Genomic DNA, 19198 nt, shown 5'->3' with positions numbered 1-19198 from the left:
TTTTTAAGTTCCTGTGATTTTTAAGTTTCTAGTATTTTGAATTCAAGAATGTGATTACATAGCACAAGTTTCAATTAAACAGACAAGATATGAAAGTTGTTTTAATTTTTTTTGGTTTTTTTTTCTAAAACGAAAGAAGTGGCTCGTAGCAGCGTCTGAGAATGTGGTTCTCATAGTGATTTTTGAGATTAACAATTAAAAAAAAACATTTGCAGTTCACAGTTTTGTCATGTTCACTTTGTGAATGGTTTTTCTTTTTTTTTTCTTAACAATTGGTATAGAAGTAGATTTGTCTATATTGCTTTTGCTGTAAATTGATATATATATATATATATATATATATATATATATATATATATATATATATATATATATATATATATATATAACTCTTTGTGTAGGTAGTAATTTGCTCGCTTGTATTTTTTATTTAAGCAATGTCTGGGGAATTCTTCAGACAACATTCTTTTATTAGGCCAAAATATCAAGATTGCATGCTAGAGGCTATCCACCCTTCTACAAATCCATCCCCATGCAAAATATTTTATCGCTTTTTCCAAACTAATGTGTTTTTTTCCTATTTTGACAGCTCCAGGTTTCGAGGAAAAGGAATTGAAAGTCATTAAATCTCTTATAATGGTAGTCTCGGTCTAACTTTAAGCATCAAAAAAAGATCGAGGGGAAGGGAGATTAAAGCTCTATTGGTTCCCTTCCCTTCAGAAGCGGGAAAAATCTAAAATAGACAAATCTATATTCACAAAAAATTTGACTGTTTAAAATAACCTTTTTCCTATCAATGCTGATATCTCCGCCAATGGATATCAATATTAATTTGCTTTAAACGCTAGATTAGCTAAAATAATTAATCCAATTGGTCCCTTGTAAATTTTCCAATGACTGTGGCCAGGCACCTACAAGGGGGCGGGTTCCTTTTTCTATGTGACCAAAGTATCAAGATTTGCACGTAGTCTCCTATATTTTGCACACAATTTACCTGTCTTAGAGGTTTTGTGACAAACTTCCCTCCGATCTTTCTAAAAGCAGCGCCCTCTGAAATAGAGTACTAAGGAAGTGACTTGTATGGGGCATGAGGCATAAAATGCACTTCCATTCAGCATTTGTGTGGGGTACAATCAACCATAAACACAATTTTGCGATCATTGATAGTAAAACTGATAAACAAGACCAATAGTATAATAGATAACTGATAGATAAGGATAAAAGATGCTTTTGTTTCCTGTTAGTACCGCTAAAAACCTTTTAAATTCATCACTCTATGCTTACATCAGATCCTGCGTGATCAATGCTCTCATTTGCTTATTATCCAGTGTGTTTCAGCCAGTTCGTGGCCAGATAAAAATTTGCTGTTATCTATGGCATACTAAAGGCTTTCTTCCGTTGTAACATTGTTGACTAATAATGCTTTCTGAAATTTCCTTTTGTTCATGGAAACAGAAGTATAAGTTTACAAGAACTGTTTGACGGTCGCCAAATGTAAGTTAACGAAAATTAAGTTAATAACAACAGTCCCCAGAAATACAAAAATCGGGTGAGAATTTCAGAAATATCCAATCTTGAGATAATAATTCAGCATAACCTACTATACAAGGTCGCATCCAGGGGAAGTAAGGGGGTTTGGACCCCCCCCCCCCGTAAATATTTGTCCTACTTGTAAAAACGTAACAAAATGAATATAGACAAATTTTTGATGTTTTAAAAAAAAATTGCACACTCTCCCCCCCCCAAAAAAAAATCCTGGATACGTTCTTGCTACTATACTAGCTTATCTCTAAAAACAACAAAAAAAAGTCCTAATTGAGAAGTAGTAGCAGTAATACGTTCTTTATTAATGATTATAGGAGAGAGACTAGTCACTCTTTTTTGCAACATTAATTTAAAAAAACTTTTCTAGAAAATAAGTTTTTCAAAGAAAAATAAAGAACTTGATTAAACCAAAGATGAGCTAAAATAGAATCAAATAATCTACCAAGCGTAAAACTCCCACAAATCAGCATCAATAAATAAATGAAACCAGAACGGACAGAAATTACAATCAATAACCGAGTCAAACTCAGAACGAGTAGAAAATAACATGAGTAGGGCTCACAACCCATATGCCTTCTCAAGGTCAGAACATATTTTGCACTTTTCTGAAAAAAATAAATGTTTTTATTTTTATAACTATAATAAATAAAAAGACAAATATTAGGATTTTGAGGAATGAACATCAGCATATAAATGTTAAACTTACAACACGCATTCATATATATTTTTTTCTTTTTTTTGGCAAAAATGAATTCAAGCAGCTAAATTATTTTTTTTCGCTTGATTGCATAAAGTTAAGGCCAAACCCAATTTACCACAAGTAAGGCCTGCAAAAGACTAACCTATTGAGCACTCACTACATCCAATTGAGTTGTTCCTAATTTTTTTTTGTTAAGATGTGCTCAAAAATGAGTAAGCGGATAGACTGCAATGACTTGACGTTAAACAATCTTAAGTACTTGAATCCAAACGTTGCCTGACTCGGAATTTGGACACCTTTGGGCCTCTTCTTTGATGGTTTCCAAACTTGCTAGGTGACAATGGGATGAAATGTGACAAAATCTTCAATTCTAATGAATTTCAGTGATTCACGCTTCGAGAAAGGAAACAAGATACTGATGGTTAGTAATTCCATTTGTTGTTTAGTCATCTGTAAAAGAAAGAAAAAACATATCCGCCAAATAAGAAACCAAGTAATAGGGTTTAAAAAGCTATTTGACCGTATGCTTAATTTATGTGATTTGCCACGCTCGAGCTTATAAACTGAACGAAAAATTTTCGAGCTGGATAACCTGAAAAATTAACTCAAAACTTAGTGCTGACTGAAGAAGTACATGCCTGAATGTACTCCAGCAGTACATTCGCTGAACAGGCAGCTGTCCACTTTCTTTATTGTACCCAGAAAGCCACATGTGTCATAAAAACTGGAAATTGATTGTCAAAAGCGAGAAAGAAGAAGAACATAACTGTTGAGGAAGAATAACAAAGATAGGTAAACCAATAGGGAATTTCCAAGACAGTGAAAGTTGCTCAAACCTCGAATGAGCATTTTGGCTTTATATCAAAGAGCCGTCCTAAAAAAATCATTTGTATATAGAAAATAAGACTAACAATAAAATGTACAATATTTACAATAAAATATTTTATTGTAAATCTCATTTCATTTAGATATATGTTTTTCTAAGGACGGCCCTTAGCCTTCGTCATTATTTGTGTCTAGCTTACAAGGAGCAGTTCACCTACGATATCTTTTATTTTATTAGATTTCTGATTGAACTTTGTTGAAGCAATGATGCGAAAGAAATTATCTCGTGCGACCAAGATAGCGTTCCATGCAGGTTAAAAAGGAAATAAAAGGCACCAGGTTTTACAGAAAATTATCCTTGTTAGAAACAGGGATAGCGTTTGAACCCTGAACTGCTGTAGTTGACTTTACTGCAGTTAAGTCAACAATAGTTCTGACTATAGTTCAGTTACGTTTCTGGGTAATAACTTTTAACCCATGAGTATTAACTGATAACTGTAATAATCTTGATATTTATTGTCTTGCTCATTCGTATTAGAGGTACATGCAAGTAGGGAGACCTCAAAGCTTTTAATATAAGTGCAATTAAAAAAAAAATATGATAGCGTTTCAAATGTTTAATGGCTATAGGATAAGTTGTAGCAACTTAAATGAAGTAACAGTGATGACAAAATTTTTTTACTCACAAAATTTGCTCTTTTCGAGCGAATAGTACTCTTTTTCGGCGACAATTTTCACTCTACCAATTATCGGTATTCGACAACGCTGGAGTCAGTACTTAGACATTTAAAACTATTGCAGCATGTCAAGAATTAATAACCAGTTGCCAAATAATTTGCCTCAGTTACAGAATTTGATAAAAAGATACCCTGCTTCTTATAAAGATGAAGTAAGTAATTTTATTCAGGGTAAATGTTTGGTGGTTGACCATTTTTGAGGAAACAGTAATAAAAGTAGGCTAGGTCTAGTGCCTTCAGCCTAGATAGGCCTACCTTATTTCATGTCTATTAAAATATAATTGTTGCTTTTCTGACGATGTACCGTCATCCTTCCGATGGTTCTAGGTGTATGCCTAGGATGTATAGAAATGAAAATCAATTACTTTGACAATGAATTTGTATGCATTAATCAGAGATGAAAGGGGTTGGGCTGGGGTCATACTTCTGATAGTTCTAGATGTTCTATCTAGTTCTATGATAGTTCTAGATGATAGTTCTATATATATATATATATATATATATATATATATATAAACTAAGATCAAATACTAAGACAATGAATTTGTATAGCCTACATTAATCAGAGATGAAAGGGGTGGGGGTCAGGGTAAATGTTTAGTTTTGTTCCAAGTGCTCTAAAGTGTGTATTACTGCATATAGCAAGATTCTGATGATCACATATTGTATCTTTGTCATTATTAGAGAATTTCATTCATTTTTTAGCTTTCTAAAATTCCTATCCAGCAAGACCAAAAATGTGTAAAGTGGACTTGCTTATAGGTAATACTGTTTATAGAGCAAAGTGTATTGGTCAATGAGCCCTGCAGGCAGTAGGATAAGGTCTGTATAACATATTTATTCAACAAAGAGTAATAAAAATAAAAAGCCTCAAACAAGGTTTATTAAATATATATAGAGTAGCCTACAGACCTTGCCCCACTCCCCACAGGGCTCATGGACTAATATGCTTCACTCTATAGGTAATGTTACCTGTAAGAAAGTCCACTTTATAGATTTTTAGTCTGCCCCATGGAGGAGGAGGAGGGTCAACCAGAAATAGATACACTTAAAGAAATATCATTAAGAACTCTAAACATATACTGGGCTCAGAAAATGAAACTTTAAGGAATGGATCTACAGGCTAAAATAGCCTATGTATGGAAAAGTATTTTAATATCTCTGGCTCCACATCTCCCCTCTGCAAAATGCAGCTATTGTGCATTAATTTTCTGGGCATACTTGATCTCTGTTTTACTGTTAAAAGTATAAATATGTGCTTACCCTAAAAGGTCTTGGGTATTTGCCTAGAAAACTAACTAGGGAGAAGGAAACATGCTAAGAAAACAACTCTTACTTCATAATATACAGAATAATCATAGTTAACACATTCTGAATTCAGCCATGCTATACCCTACATTAACAAGCTCATATTATAATTATCTTTATTACCTTAGATCACATTTGCCAGCAAGATAAGGTGGTAGATCCTCCTGTAGGTTCTCACTGGTGGTGAGTGATGTAATTATATTGGCTTAGCTTCCCAGTCCAGCCTCCACTCAGCCCTCTCCCAGTCCTTGTTGATTCCAGCCTTGAAGGAGTAGGGAGTCTCAGCTTGGATGGTAGACTCAGATAGGCTATTCCAGAGAGAGACCACCCAAATGGAAAAGAAGCCATGTCATTCCCTTCTCTGACATCCAGGCAGGTGAAGCTTCAGACTGTGACCTCTTGAATTGTTAGCCAGGGAGAGGGTGAAGATTTGGTTCAGGTGACCAGATTTGAAACATTTTTGTGCCATGACCACATCTCTTCTATATCTTCAATACCTAGGGGTTGGAAGTCTTAGAGACCTTAGGCAATCCTGGTAAGGGACATTATTTAAGCCACAGACCAGTTTGGTTCAATTGTTAAGAAAACAATTCTTACATCACAATATGAAGAATAATCATAGCTAACACACTTTTTATATAGCCCCACTATACTTTACCACCCCCCCTGATTTGCAAATAAACGGTTCAAATTATATTTTGATTGAAACAAATGATGTGTCTCAGTTGTTTCAACCTGTGTACCTGTAAATCAAATAGACTATGACAAAACAAAAAGTAGAAAAAACAGTTATGGTGGTAGAATGTATGGAAAATATGTAATTTGGACAATAAATTTACACATTAGGGGGAGGGAAAGTAAAGTATAGCAAGGCTGCATTCAAAGTGTATCAGCTATGATTATTCTCTATATTATGAAGTAAGAATTGTTTTTTTTTTAAACATGTTTCCTTTTCTCCAGTTAGTTTCCTAGTCAAATACCAATTTTGGATTTTTATATTCTAAATTTGTTGATTAATTGGTGTAATTTAAATTCAATTCACAGCTATGTATGCTCCTCCTCCAACCTAATCTATTCAAGGCCTCCCTCTTTACACCCTCTCAAGAAGTTCCCATTTCCTTTAAATCTTTATTTATGACATCCTCCCAACCCAGACAAAGATGACATGCTTTCCATGTAGCCCCAGATGGTTGGCCAAAAAGGACAATCTTTGGTAATCTCTCATCCTTCATCTATGTAACATGGTCTAGTCATCTCAACTGTTCTTTCATTATAGCCCTAGAAAGCAGGATTGAACCAATTTTTGTTGTTGTACAACCTACTGTTTGAAATATGGTCAGTCAGCTAGGTACCCAGAACAATCTGTAGGCAGTTTCTCTGGAAAACATCTAGTACATTTTTGTTTGCTTTTTGGAGCACCTATGCTTCAGAGCCATATTTGACCACTGTCATCACTGTAGTTTCCAATATTCTAATCTTAGTTTGTAGACTAATCTTTCTGTTCTTCCAAACTTTGTAACTGTGAAAAAACACCCTAAGCCTTAGCTATTCTACTTTTAATATCTTCACTGCCCCCACCATCTTTATTAATAATACTACCAAAGTGAGTGAAGCTGCCAACCTGATCAATCTTTTCATTACCCAACAAAACCTTTTCATCTTCACTTATTCCTAGCCTTAGTGACTTTGTCTTCTTAACATTAGTTTTCAAGCCTATTCTAACATCCTGAACTTGCAAAACCTCTAAAAATTCATTCATTTTGCTTATACTTCCATCTAATATGCTTAAATCATCAGCATAATCTAAGTCCAGGAGCATTTTTCCTCCCCATTTGATTCCATGGTCTGTAATTGCCTTTCCTTTGCTCCTTGAGACACAGTCCATCAAAATGATCCACATAAAGGGGGATAGAACACAAACCTGCTTAACTCCTGATTTAATACAAAACCAGCTACTAACCTCATTTCCTGCCTTAACCACAGCAGTATTATTCTCATACATAGCACAAATCACTTTAATGTATTTTTCAGGTATACCCTATAAGGAGAAGACCTTTGCTAACGCTCTTCTATCAATAGAATCGAAAAGCTTGCTCATAATTGATAAAACTGAGGACCAAAGGTGTTTGACAACAAAGGGACTTCTCAATTATTAACCTAAGAGTGAAAATTTGGTTGACATATCCTCTACCTTTTCTAAAACCTTTGTCTACAGCATCTCTCAGTCTAAAAAGTATCATATTACTAAGTAATTTGCTACCTACAGAGACCAGACTAATGCCTTGATAATTATGATGCTCACTCTTGTCACCTTTCCCCTTTTTCAAAAATCATATTAATAATCTTCAGGAGCTTATTTCTAACCTCAGAGCCACCAAATTTAAGAAACTCACTTATCATACTATCAGCACCTGGAGCCTTAGTATTTTTAATCCTTTGAGTACTGTTTCTAATTCTTCTCACAAAACAAATCTTCCTTCACATCCAAGGTATCACAAACTTTTTCATTTTCATGTCTATTTTTTCCTGCAACTGTATCTTGGTTTAGTACATTCTCAAAATGTTCTGCCCATCTTTCTTTAACTTTTTCTTTATCACTAATTGTGGCCCCATTCCTATCTTTAACTGGGACTAGTCTAGACTGACTACTCCCTTTCCATTTATTAACATGCCAGTATAATATTTTACTATTATGTCATCTAGCTGCATCTTCCAGATCCTTGACAGTTTTATCCATGGCATTGACTTCACACCTCCTTAGTTCATATTTTGATGCTATTGACACTTTCTTTACATTGCTTTTGTTTTCATGTGATCTATCACTCAGATGATCTTGTACAAGCTCCTTCTACTCTCTATTAAACATAAAGCTTTTTCACTAATATTTTTAGTTGCAGTTGCAGAAGGAAACCTAGTTGCAGAAGGGTAGTTACCCTTTCAAAATTTCAGCTTTAAATTAACCTTATACACTACTAGATGGTGATCTTTACTTTTAACATCAATAAAAGTACTCCTATACACCCTAGTATCTTGTATTGATCCTGCTAGTCTTTGGTTTACCATAACATAATCAATAAGATTTGTTGTCTTGCCATCATGTGAATACCATGTCAACTTGTGGGCTATTTTGTGACCAAACACTGTATTGGTTATAACTAGGTTGTTATACCTACAAAATTGTAAAAGTCTATAGCTGTTACTGTTTTTTTTTTCCTACACTAAATTTACCTAGGCTAGGATACCATCTATCCCTATTTTTACCAACCTGGGCATTAAAATCTCCTAGCAAAAACACCATATTTCCACCTGGTACCCTGTCTATTTGCTCCCATAACTGTAAGTAAAATTCATCTGAGTCACTAGTAACTCCATCAGTTGGTTCAACATGGGCATATACTACTATAACTGGTATCCTGAACCTTTTAGTCATAAAATGAGCAATTAGTATCCTATTATTAATACCTTCCCAGCCTAAACAAGACTTAGCAGCTTCCTTATTCATCATGAGCCCTACTCCTTGTCTATGTACCCCATCCTTCCTGCCTGAGTAAATAAATTCTATGTCACCTAATTTCATGTTTCCTACCCCTGGGATATGAGTTTCAGAAACTCCTAATAAATCCAGTTCAAACTGTCTGAATTTGTCAGTCAAAATGTTGATGCGATAGTCATTTTTAACATCACAATATTCCAAGTTCCAATATTCATGTTCTTTAAATCTTTGAATTTTGGCTTCAGGAAAAGCAATGATCCCAGATACCAGTGCAGGACAGGGACCAACATATCTTCTCAAGTCTATTGTTGTATTGAGAAACTAAAATCAAATACAACAGAATAATGCACTTATTAGTGATAAGTTTTTATTTTTGGCTCTCTTTATGATTGGAAAGTTTTCCACTTAAAACCTCGTTTCTTTACTTTAAAATAATTTGCATAATTTGACCTAGCTGTCAAACGTTGGTACTTTTATCCCAAAGAAAATGGGGTAGTGACATCCTTAGATTCAAATAGAAATACTTGAGATAAGAGTGTAATTTTTTTGCCAACTTCCCCCCTTACTCCATACAAATTCTTGAATTTAGATATTTAGAGTTTGTCCAGGGGCTGGTATCCCTGCATGGCTAGCTGCATTTTCAACTAGTTGCCAATGGTTGCTCACTAACCATTTTAATTTACAAATTGCTTGTAGCCAGTTGCATATGACCAGACGAATGAATACGTTTTTAAATGAAAACAATTTGAAGTTTTCAAATTTATCACTTAAAATTACAATAAGGCTATCTACCATAAAAAAACAAACATGAAATAGGCATCTGGCAATTTACAAAGCAAGAAAGCAGTAAAAAAAACAACTGGTTTGGGGAAGTCACTGGCAATTAAAATTGTAGCTATTAACAATAGCTGCATTTTCAAGCACCAGTATAACCTATGATCAGCTGTCAGTGATACCTTGGATGCCATTTCAATTCACAAGTTGCTTGTAGTCAGTCAGCAGTGACCAATTTGCTGAAAACAGCCATAATTCTTTTCAAATCTGCAACTTATTCAAATTTACCAATTTACAGAGGAGATGATTGTTATAATTGGATATAGAATTAAATTCTGAATATAATTGAATATTAATTTCTTAGTTATCTCATTATAACAAAGAAATATTATATTTCTTTATAATATAATTATTATTAAAATTATGGAATAATTTGGAATTAATCCAGATTAATTTGGATTAATTCCAAATTAATCCATAAACTAACTGGTTCCAAGTTTGGTTCACAAAAAGGGCTAGGCCAAAACACTTTATCTAGCCAAGTGTGGAAGACTTGGTACACACTTCCATTGCAAACAGTTGTGACCATCATGGTCCTGTCTTTCAAAAGTAGTTTAGCCTCTACAGATTTCCATACTAGGTCTTATCACGATCTGTTTACAGAATACTTTTTTGTTTTTTTTTTATGTTAGTTGTTTTTGTGACCTGTATGTTTGCTTAGTTGTTTATTTTTATAGATTTGTATGTGAGTATTATGTTGTCAATGTTGTGATAAAGAATGTATTGTACAACAAGCTTGATAAATATTACCGCTTTTGGATTTAATAAATAAATAAATTCCATATAAAGTAGAAAAGGAGTAAGATTTTAGACTAAAGAGAATGGATAAAAGGACATTAATAAATAACAGAGGAGGAAACTCAATAAAGGTTTGGTTCTAGGAAACCCAACCCTGAGCTAGCCTATTTGTGCAAATGATTTTAAGAATCAACAGAGGACACATCAAAATCTTTTGCACTTTGAATGATACCGTCAGTAATTATAGCACTGGTACCAGACTCTTTTTAACCAGCAACAGCACACTTAATCATATTTCCATATAGGCTTATTCTGCTTTGCCAGAGTTTTTGTATTCAGCTAAGTCCAGGCGATCTACCAGGACATGCATATTCGTGCTGGATACATGCCTCTGGTTATCCAAGCTAAAAATTGGGTCACTCTGGTTCTTTGCTTATAGCTCAAAAACTAAATGGGTTAGGTAATTTCTAGATCATACATTTTGTAGAGTGAAAAATTTTGTACCGAGTCCATTAATAAAAAAATATACATTATGTAGGCAAATTTTCAAGATAAATGAAGATTATTTCCAAAACGCCGTAAATTATGTTATGTTTTTTGTCTATTTTTAAAGATTGAAATTGAACAAAAAAAGACAAAACAATTTAGAAAAGGAATGTTCAATTTTATTCATTTTCCTTTAAATTCGCCTATAATTGGCAATTTGTATCAGTTCTGAATTTTTTTTGGATTTTAAGGTTATTTTGGTCAGTTGAAATTGATTTTTAGGGAATTTGAGGAAATGGGGATGTAGCATCGGTTTGTCAACTGTATAACGTTGATTTTCGTACTCAGCATGATCGATTACGTCAGATAGCATTCTCAAACCTTCTGCTGCTTGTTGACCATCCAAAACCTTAAATATCAACATCTCTTGTCTGGCTCCCTGACTAAAGGAAAAGGCTTAAAAAGGACATATAAACAGTTCAAAAATAAGTGAACTATCAATGATGGATATTTAATGTGTAAGAAGGACTAATTATAAGTAATTAGTTTTCCACTTTCCATCATATAGTCATAACATATATATAACATGGAAAAATAGCCATCCAAATTTGTGCATAATGTAAGACATAAGATGGAATTCTTCGAAATAACAGTATTTTTTCATTTCTCCTAGAAAAAATTCGTTAAAGCTTCTGAAGCTCAGCCCAGGGTGCTACACATTATTTAGACTCAGAGCAAAAAAAAACAAAAGCAGGAAGGTTACTGCTGTCAATAATTGCAATAAGATCACCACCAGCATTGCAAGCTGACAGTGCTAGGATTTCCATAAGCTGTACAATAGTATGACATTGTTTTGTATTGATCATGACATACAGTGCTGTTCCCAAACTTGGACACTAGATGGAGTTATAAAAGGAGACAATATTTTCCCCAGTATTGGCATGAAGGTTTTCAAAAATCCTCCATATTTCCCTGTTTAAATATTGCAGAGGACACCTATGATTGTTGACATTATGATTGTCTTATGTACTTTACATAAACACAATCACCTATTCTATAACATAGTCTTTTCTTCTAGTTCTTACAACAGTTGAAACATTACAGGTCGCTCAAAGACCTCTTTGTGCTTAAGCCAAGTGTCTACAATCAGCCTTTTGATGAATTGATTATGTTTTTGGCTCAGGTAAGAATTATCTTAGCATGGGTTCAGGATTCTAAAAACTATTTATGTAAAAAAAAAAAAAAAAATAAATGCCAGACACCGTAATCAGGTTATTACACACAATCCATTACTAACAACCTAGATTAATCAAGTAATTAAAGTCTTTTGTTTTTTGGTGATGCACATAGTTTCAATCTTCCTAGCTGGAAAACCTTCTTTAACTGAAAAAAACCACAAATCTGTTGTGCACTACCTAGCCCGTTTGAATGCTTTTTATTCTTCCTACACCATGCTCAGATCTGTTCCGGATCTGGTCCGGCTGAAGAGTTTTTAGATAAAGATTTTTGAATTTACTACAAATATGATTTATGTGTGACTCATTCTGTCAAAATCTATTCGTAATGACAGCTTGAATTGCTTATGTTGTTATCTACAGAATTCTGTTTTCTACTTTTTTAATAGTTGATATTTCAAAAAGCTGGACAAGCTCTAGAGGGTTTGTATGATTTTTGTACCTTTAATCCATTCATAAGTAAATGATCTAAATCAACCTGTCTGGGTTCCCCTTGTAAGACTAAGTGTCTAGCACGGAGGAGGTCACACGAACAAAAAAGAAAACACACTCTGCTAATCATACGTGCTTTAAAAAAATGAAAAAAATTATGCATACCACCATTGAAATATTTATAGCACTATAAATATTCATGTAAGGAGCTATTAAAATCTAATATATAATAATAGTACCACACATGTATAACAATGGAAATGGAGCTACGAAAATAAAAGGAAAATTGGAGATGAGAGAGGAGAGGGAAGAGAAAGATAAAGAGAAAAAAAACTGCCTGTTGATTAAGAAGGAAAGTCCTCGTGGAACTTCTAAATCTGCCGTTCAAATGGGATTTCTATGTCTCTAAGGGCAAACTCATTGTTACAGTATCTAAACACTAAAAAAATCCCATGAAATGGAGGTAAAATCATCTGGAAGTAAATTGAGCAAAAAGAAAAATACAAAGGAGGTACATGAAAGGGTATATGGGTATATATACGTCCTTTGATATCTGATGTAGAACTAACAAGAGAAGGTTTATATTATTGAATTTGTTGCCTTACTAAAAATTAATTTAAAGTTTAAAGTTTTCTGATGGAAGTAAAGAGCTAAGTTGAAACTTAAACGAACAAAAATTACTGTTTCGTGATTTATGCAGCATTTTCTTAAAGAATGTTTCAAACAAACCGGATCGTGATGCTTCCATATATCTGTAAAATGAAAAATTAGCACTTTACTGAAACACAAAATTGACGCGAAAAAAAAAGAAATAAAAACTTAAAAAAGGAAAAAAAAGGAGGAATAGAAAAATAGTAATCCAAAATAGAATTCGTCACTGGCCTGCCTAAAACGAAAGAATAAAGCTCTCAATAGTCTTTTACTGGCCATTAAATCAATAACTTTTACAGCAGGGTTTTGGCTCCCCAAAAAAATGAAAAAAAAGATTCGTTTTCAGTAAAGTACTAGTTTTACCCTTCAGGGAAAGAAATTTCGGTCTAAAAATACACTTTTGGGGACCCTCCCCTTTTCATTCTCCTAGAAAAAATCCTTTTATACTGTGTAAGCATAGGTTCCCGCCGAATCGATTCATTTGTGGGGATTATATTATTTTTCTGGGGGGGGGGCTAAGAAAAAGTGTGTGTTTAGGCTATAATATTCTCAAGGGGTGAAGCACTCGGTGTGAAGCAGTTAATTTTACTTTATATGATTGATGGTCGTTCGTAACATGCGGCCAATCACGGACCTGAAAACAATCAAGCGACGTTATACAATGGGTAACAGTTTTTCTGGGATACTGTTATAATCAGAGGCAGTTGGTTTTCAGATTTTCACGAGACACTGTACAGAGTTTTCTTTTGTATGAGATAAAAAAAAATCCTAAAAAAAGAAGTTTTCTAAAGAATAGTAAACTGCCATATTGAACGTAATACCAGCAGAAATAAAGTCCTATAATAATTCAAACTCAAAACGACTAGAAATTAACATTAAAGAATAATTGAAGCCCAAAAAACCAGAAATCAAAACGGACGATCATAGCAAACATAAAAATCACAAGTAAAAATACTGACGAATAAATAAATATTGAAAAGAGTAAAAAATAAATTGAATGTTCAAGACAAACTTAAAACGAACAAAAATTACTCAAACAAGGGTTTGACTACTTTCCCCCTCCCCTAACCGTAAAAGTCTAAAGACTATTGCGTCGTTAGCGTTTGATTGAAAACTATATCTATCTTGAACAGTGTGCTTTTGGTTTTCAAACAACAACGACTAACAAAAAAGAAGTCGCTATAATAATGAAGATAACTGGAAAGAACTAATGAACATAAGCTGAGTATTTAATATACAATGATAGTAATTCCTAGAAACTTAGCAATTCAAAATTTTATTTTACTGTAATTTTATTTTATGTTATAAATGGAAAAGGAAATATTTGTCGCATGATTTGTTTTCAGTAAAGCGCAAATGACGTAGTAGGTTTTAGACTTTTACGGTTAGAGGATGGTGAAGGGGCCAGTAGCTAAACTCCCACTTGTAGTAATTTTTGTTGTTTGTGAGTTTTACTTGAATATTCAATTTGATTTTTACTCGTTTTTAGATTTATTTACTCATTTATATTTGCGCCTGTGATTTTGCTTGGCATCCCCCTCAACATTTTAAAAAGCTTTACCTTAGTACCCCTAGCTTTTCTGGAGATTTGGGATCAAACATGCACCCTTTTCCCAAAAAAACCCTTTTCTATAAACAAAGGATAACTTATATAGCTTAAAACACTTGCACTTATGTCATCCCCAGAGGCTTAGTTATTTGACTTTTTGACAATTTCGGACAAGACGGCTATTCCAAAATTTTGATTAGATATCTTTTTTTTTGGGAGTGGGCAGCTAAAAGCGATTTGGATAGAGACTGGTTGTCCTCTGGCCACTTGCTAACATTCCCACAACATGCCCTGAAAGTTGAAACTTACTCCCCTCAGCTGTTCTTGAAAAATTGCGGACATGCCTTTGTGATAAACTGGATGCACGTCATATCTTTTGATTTAGTTTAATATCCCCTTGACGTTACCCGAAGTTTCGCCTTGATATTTTTAGCCCTTTGAAAAGACTCAGAATCAAACATTCCCCCTTTTCCTGATGATAAATCCTGCATACAAAATGGGCGGATGTGTAGTTCCTAGACTTTTTGATTATTTTGAACAAAATTGTTTTTTTAATTTTTATCAGTGTTGAGGGGAAGGGGCATCCAAAAATGGAAGGGGCATGTGCAGGGTGCGTTTTTATTGAGTTCGTCAGCCCTCTTAAAAGCTGTGGGGGGATAGGGGTTATGCCATCCCAAAAGTCATATTTAAACGACCTTTAGACTGTTATAACAACATGGCTATTTCAAAACTTTGATCGAATGTTTTAGAGGGAGAGTAACTAAAAACATTCTCTAAAGTTCAGCACTCTGTGAAGTTCCACGTTTATACCCTGAGCCTTTCGGATACACTCAGAATCAAACATTTACCCTTTGTCTAATGATAAATTCGCATGTAAACAATGGACAAATTGTATAATTTACAATCCTTGCCCTGGGACTGTGGGGGCGTGGTATCCCTGGAGGCATAGCTATTAGACCTTCCAACTAGTTTGAACAAAATGACAATTTCAAAGTTTCAATCAGTGTTTTGCAGAGGGGGCACTTAAAAATCCTTCTTCAGCATCCTCTGAACATACCTTGAGTGGTTTCACCATTATATCCTCAGCCTTTCCTCAGATATTGCAGGTATTCCTCTTTGACCACCAGCTTACACTTAGTGTGTTTTGATTGTGTTCGGCATCCCTTCCGACATTTCCTTAAAGTTTTACTTTAATAACTTAAGCCTTTTAGAGTCCCAAGACCAAACCTACCCTCTCCTCCCAATTAAAGACCTTATGTGTTAAAAGTGGGCTACTTGCATAAATTACAGTCCTTGTCCCGGGGGCTTGGGGGGGGGTATTGTCAACCCCGAGGAATAGTTAGTTCACCTTTAAACTGAGCAAAATGGCTATCTTTCAAATTATTGTCTCCTTTCTATTGTCAATATCTATCGTTTCATGGAAAACCAAAGTTTTAGCGTTTCTTTCATTTTTTTAGTGTATTAAGGGTTTATTTCTTTATGTGTCCTTGCTTCTTTCTCCTCAATAAAGTGCAAAGTTTAATTATTTGCCTCGTCAAAGCTTTGCTTCTGAGCCTTATGGTTTAATTGTGTTTTGTTAAATTGTTTAACACTTATAGATTAATAAATGAACAAGTACACCCCATTACAGAGATTGCATGCGGTCAGTGGGACTCAATGAAATTTGACAAATTTTATGTGTACTTCGTATGTATAGTATGGGTATGAAGTTCAAAATTTCGTGTTTTGTTTTTTTTACGGGGGGGGGGGTAGGTAGTGGGAGTTATAATTTTGCGTTAGGGTAGGGGATAGTGTTTTTCTCTAGTTCTAAAAAAAGACTGTGAGCTATGTTTTTTTTCCTTTTTATGGTTGCCATTCGGTGGGATTTTTGGCTGGTCAACATATGATTAGTAAACTGTTAGTATTGACTCAGACAATATCGGAATTGACTCATTATCATGAAGAGTCAACCAACACATTTGTCAAGTTATCAGATACAAGGATTGGCTGTTTTTAGTTTCTGCCTGACCGTTTTTATTGGGTTAAGTTCAGTAACGAGCTTATTCGGAAATAAATATGGTATCTTTTGGAAGCCTCCCCCCGCTCTCGGCAAATTTATGGCTTAGCTAGATTATTATAACTCCTGAATATTGGTTAAATTTTGTTACAAAAGAACAGCTTGCCGTATATTCTTGATTATGTTTGATATGTGATATTGTAGTTGATTTGACTTTAATAATAAATAACAATATAAAGCAAAGTAGATAGCCTGTCTCTTATAAGGCTAAGCATCCTGGATGCAAGAGGGAACACTATCATGAAAGAATAATAACGTACAAATTTATGAATAATAAAAAAACATACAACATAAGAAAACGGCTTTTATATGTTACTGCTAAAACCTCAATGTTAAAAAAAAGACTGTACCTCTAAAAAGAAGGACTTGGCAGGAGAGAAGAACGAGGGTTTCCGTTTTGCAATCTTTCTCCAAGTGTCATTTAAAAAAAAAATCATGTATTAATTTTGGTATTGCTCATATCGCGTAATTCTAATGCTTTAATGATTGATTTAGCTTGCTTACTGCTATCCCGAAGATTTATCAGACTACCCACAGAATATAATGGACATTCTGCAACAGCATCAGGCAACTATTAATCAAGAAATTAGGATGGTAAGTCGCTTTCTGTACAAATAATTATTTTCTGTTGTTTCCTACTAAATACACAAGTAGGGACAACCTAATCATTGTTGCTTAGGTAGTAAATTTTAATTGTTCAGAGCAAAGCTGATGTGTTAGTGAATAAATCATTCAAGCTTTACTTTTTCTTTCTTTATGTTCTGTTAGTAACAGAGAAACCATGACGATTTGGTGTCTGAAAACCAAAAAAAAAATATTCCCTGTAAACAACAAGTCTTAAGCAATAGCTGGGTTAGTGCTAGGCTTATTCTCCCTCCCCCGGGAAACCCCCTCCAATTTTTACCCCACATGTAAGAATTGAGCAACCACAGAGGAAGTATGACAAATGAAAATGATGAAAAAAAGGAAATTTTGAATGTTCCTCCTGTATCCCAAAATATAGTTAGAGTATGTGGCGTAGAACAGGGGTAGCCTCCTATGAACGGCAAGTCACCGCGAGGTGACCAGTGGATTTTTTTTTTGGTTTTCATAATAACAATGAAAGTTTAAAAGTACACTGTAATCATTTTTTTTAAATATAATTTTTCTTTCTATTCACTAAAAGACTTTTTAAAATGAATGTATCCCTGGCAAAAAGGCCCTTATATGTTCGCATTGTGGTTGATTTTGACCCGGAGCAAAAAAGGTTGCCGATCCCTGGTGTCCTAAAGTATTTCTTATCACATTTGTGTTTTATTTTAATTTTTTTTTTTTTGTGTTTTTGTTGGTTGTGTTATCACAGCAGGGGCTTTTGAACAAGATAGATACCTCAAAATTTGATTCGATGTCGCGGGGGGTTATAGGAGGGCTGGATAGCAGCAAAGGAACCGACGGGAGGATTATTTTTACCCTCTCATAGTTGTCGGACCTTAAAAGGGCTTTAGAACTTTTTCCAGTCGGATTAGCCCCCTCTCAAGTTTCTGAGGTATCCCTTTCTACTTGTAGTGGACGGGAAAAATTTTTGATGCGGCTGCATCAAAATGCAGCCGCATTTTGAGGGGGAACAATGCTTTTGTTTATTTCCCATCTGCTAAGGTTTCATACAGAGCCTCATCCAAGATTTTTTTCGGGGAGGGAAGGGGGATTTTCAAAAAAAAAAATTTGGGGGGACAAAAACTTTAAGAAGCGTATCAAAGATTTTCTTAAGTATTTGTATGATATACCCCCTGCAGCTCAAGAAGTAAAGTTTGGTTAATCGTAATAAAATGTAGGCTACCTAAGTATGATAAAAATATAATTCTTTGGAAACAAATTTGGGCTATATATTTGCACATTGGGGGTGGGGTAAAGTACAGCGGGTCGGCATGTAAAATTTATTAGCTACAATTATTTGTTATTTTGAAGTAAGAATTCTTTTCTGACTTCACACTGTCCAAATATTTTACCCCTACCCCCCACCCTCTAATGTGCAGATATATTTCCCATATATTATGTCACTTCTGTGTTTTCTCACTAACGCTAAGTTGAAAGTAACTAGAAAAAGAAACCAGTATACAGTGCGTCAATGCATGAACAACTTGAGCTGCAGGAGGTATATCATACAAGTACCTTTGTTTATATTTTTTTTGTTTCGTTTTTTACGAGTCGGGCAAACATTTCGGGGGAGGGGGGTCTAAACTCCCTAACCTCCCCTGGATGCGGCCTTGGTTTCATTTTCATGTTTCAGGCCAATCGAAATTATTCGGCCCCCTTTTTTGGGCACCTATGTTAGAGGAGGGACCAACCCTTCGAATAACATTTTTGGACATTAGTCCTCTCGGCCCAAGGACCTACGATTGTAAGTTTCAAATTGACCAGGGAAAAATCTTTTGCAGAAACACTAAAGAAGAAATAAAAATGTAAAAATCTATACTATAGAATATTCTGCCTATATTTGGAGTATAGGTTGATTATTCTAAAAAAAATCTTCGATGTTCTTATATTTCACACTTTCTTTGTGGCTCCTCAATTTTACATGTAGGGGGAGCGATTTTCTGGGCGAGAATAAGCTGGAGTCGAGCTGGGTTCTA

The 19198-nt window shown here is 34.5% G+C and overlaps 1 protein-coding gene across 1 annotated transcript in view; it reads left to right on the top strand.

The window, feature by feature from the left end:
• Nucleotides 1–3840: 3840 nt before the first annotated feature.
• The window catches only part of LOC136038755 (protein SDA1 homolog), a 128566-nt gene continuing 113208 nt past the window's right edge, over nucleotides 3841–19198 (top strand). The window contains exons 1-3 of the mRNA XM_065722123.1: nucleotides 3841–3959; nucleotides 11745–11849; nucleotides 17085–17183. Of these exons, the coding sequence (XP_065578195.1) occupies nucleotides 3873–3959; nucleotides 11745–11849; nucleotides 17085–17183 (291 nt within the window). The 5' untranslated portion in view covers nucleotides 3841–3872. The remainder of the gene's footprint in view (nucleotides 3960–11744; nucleotides 11850–17084; nucleotides 17184–19198) is intronic.

The sequence above is a fragment of the Artemia franciscana genome, chromosome 18, assembly GCF_032884065.1.
Source record: "Artemia franciscana chromosome 18, ASM3288406v1, whole genome shotgun sequence".
Classification (NCBI taxonomy): Eukaryota; Metazoa; Arthropoda; class Branchiopoda; order Anostraca; family Artemiidae; genus Artemia; species Artemia franciscana.
This window is presented reverse-complemented; position numbering and strand designations above follow the sequence as displayed.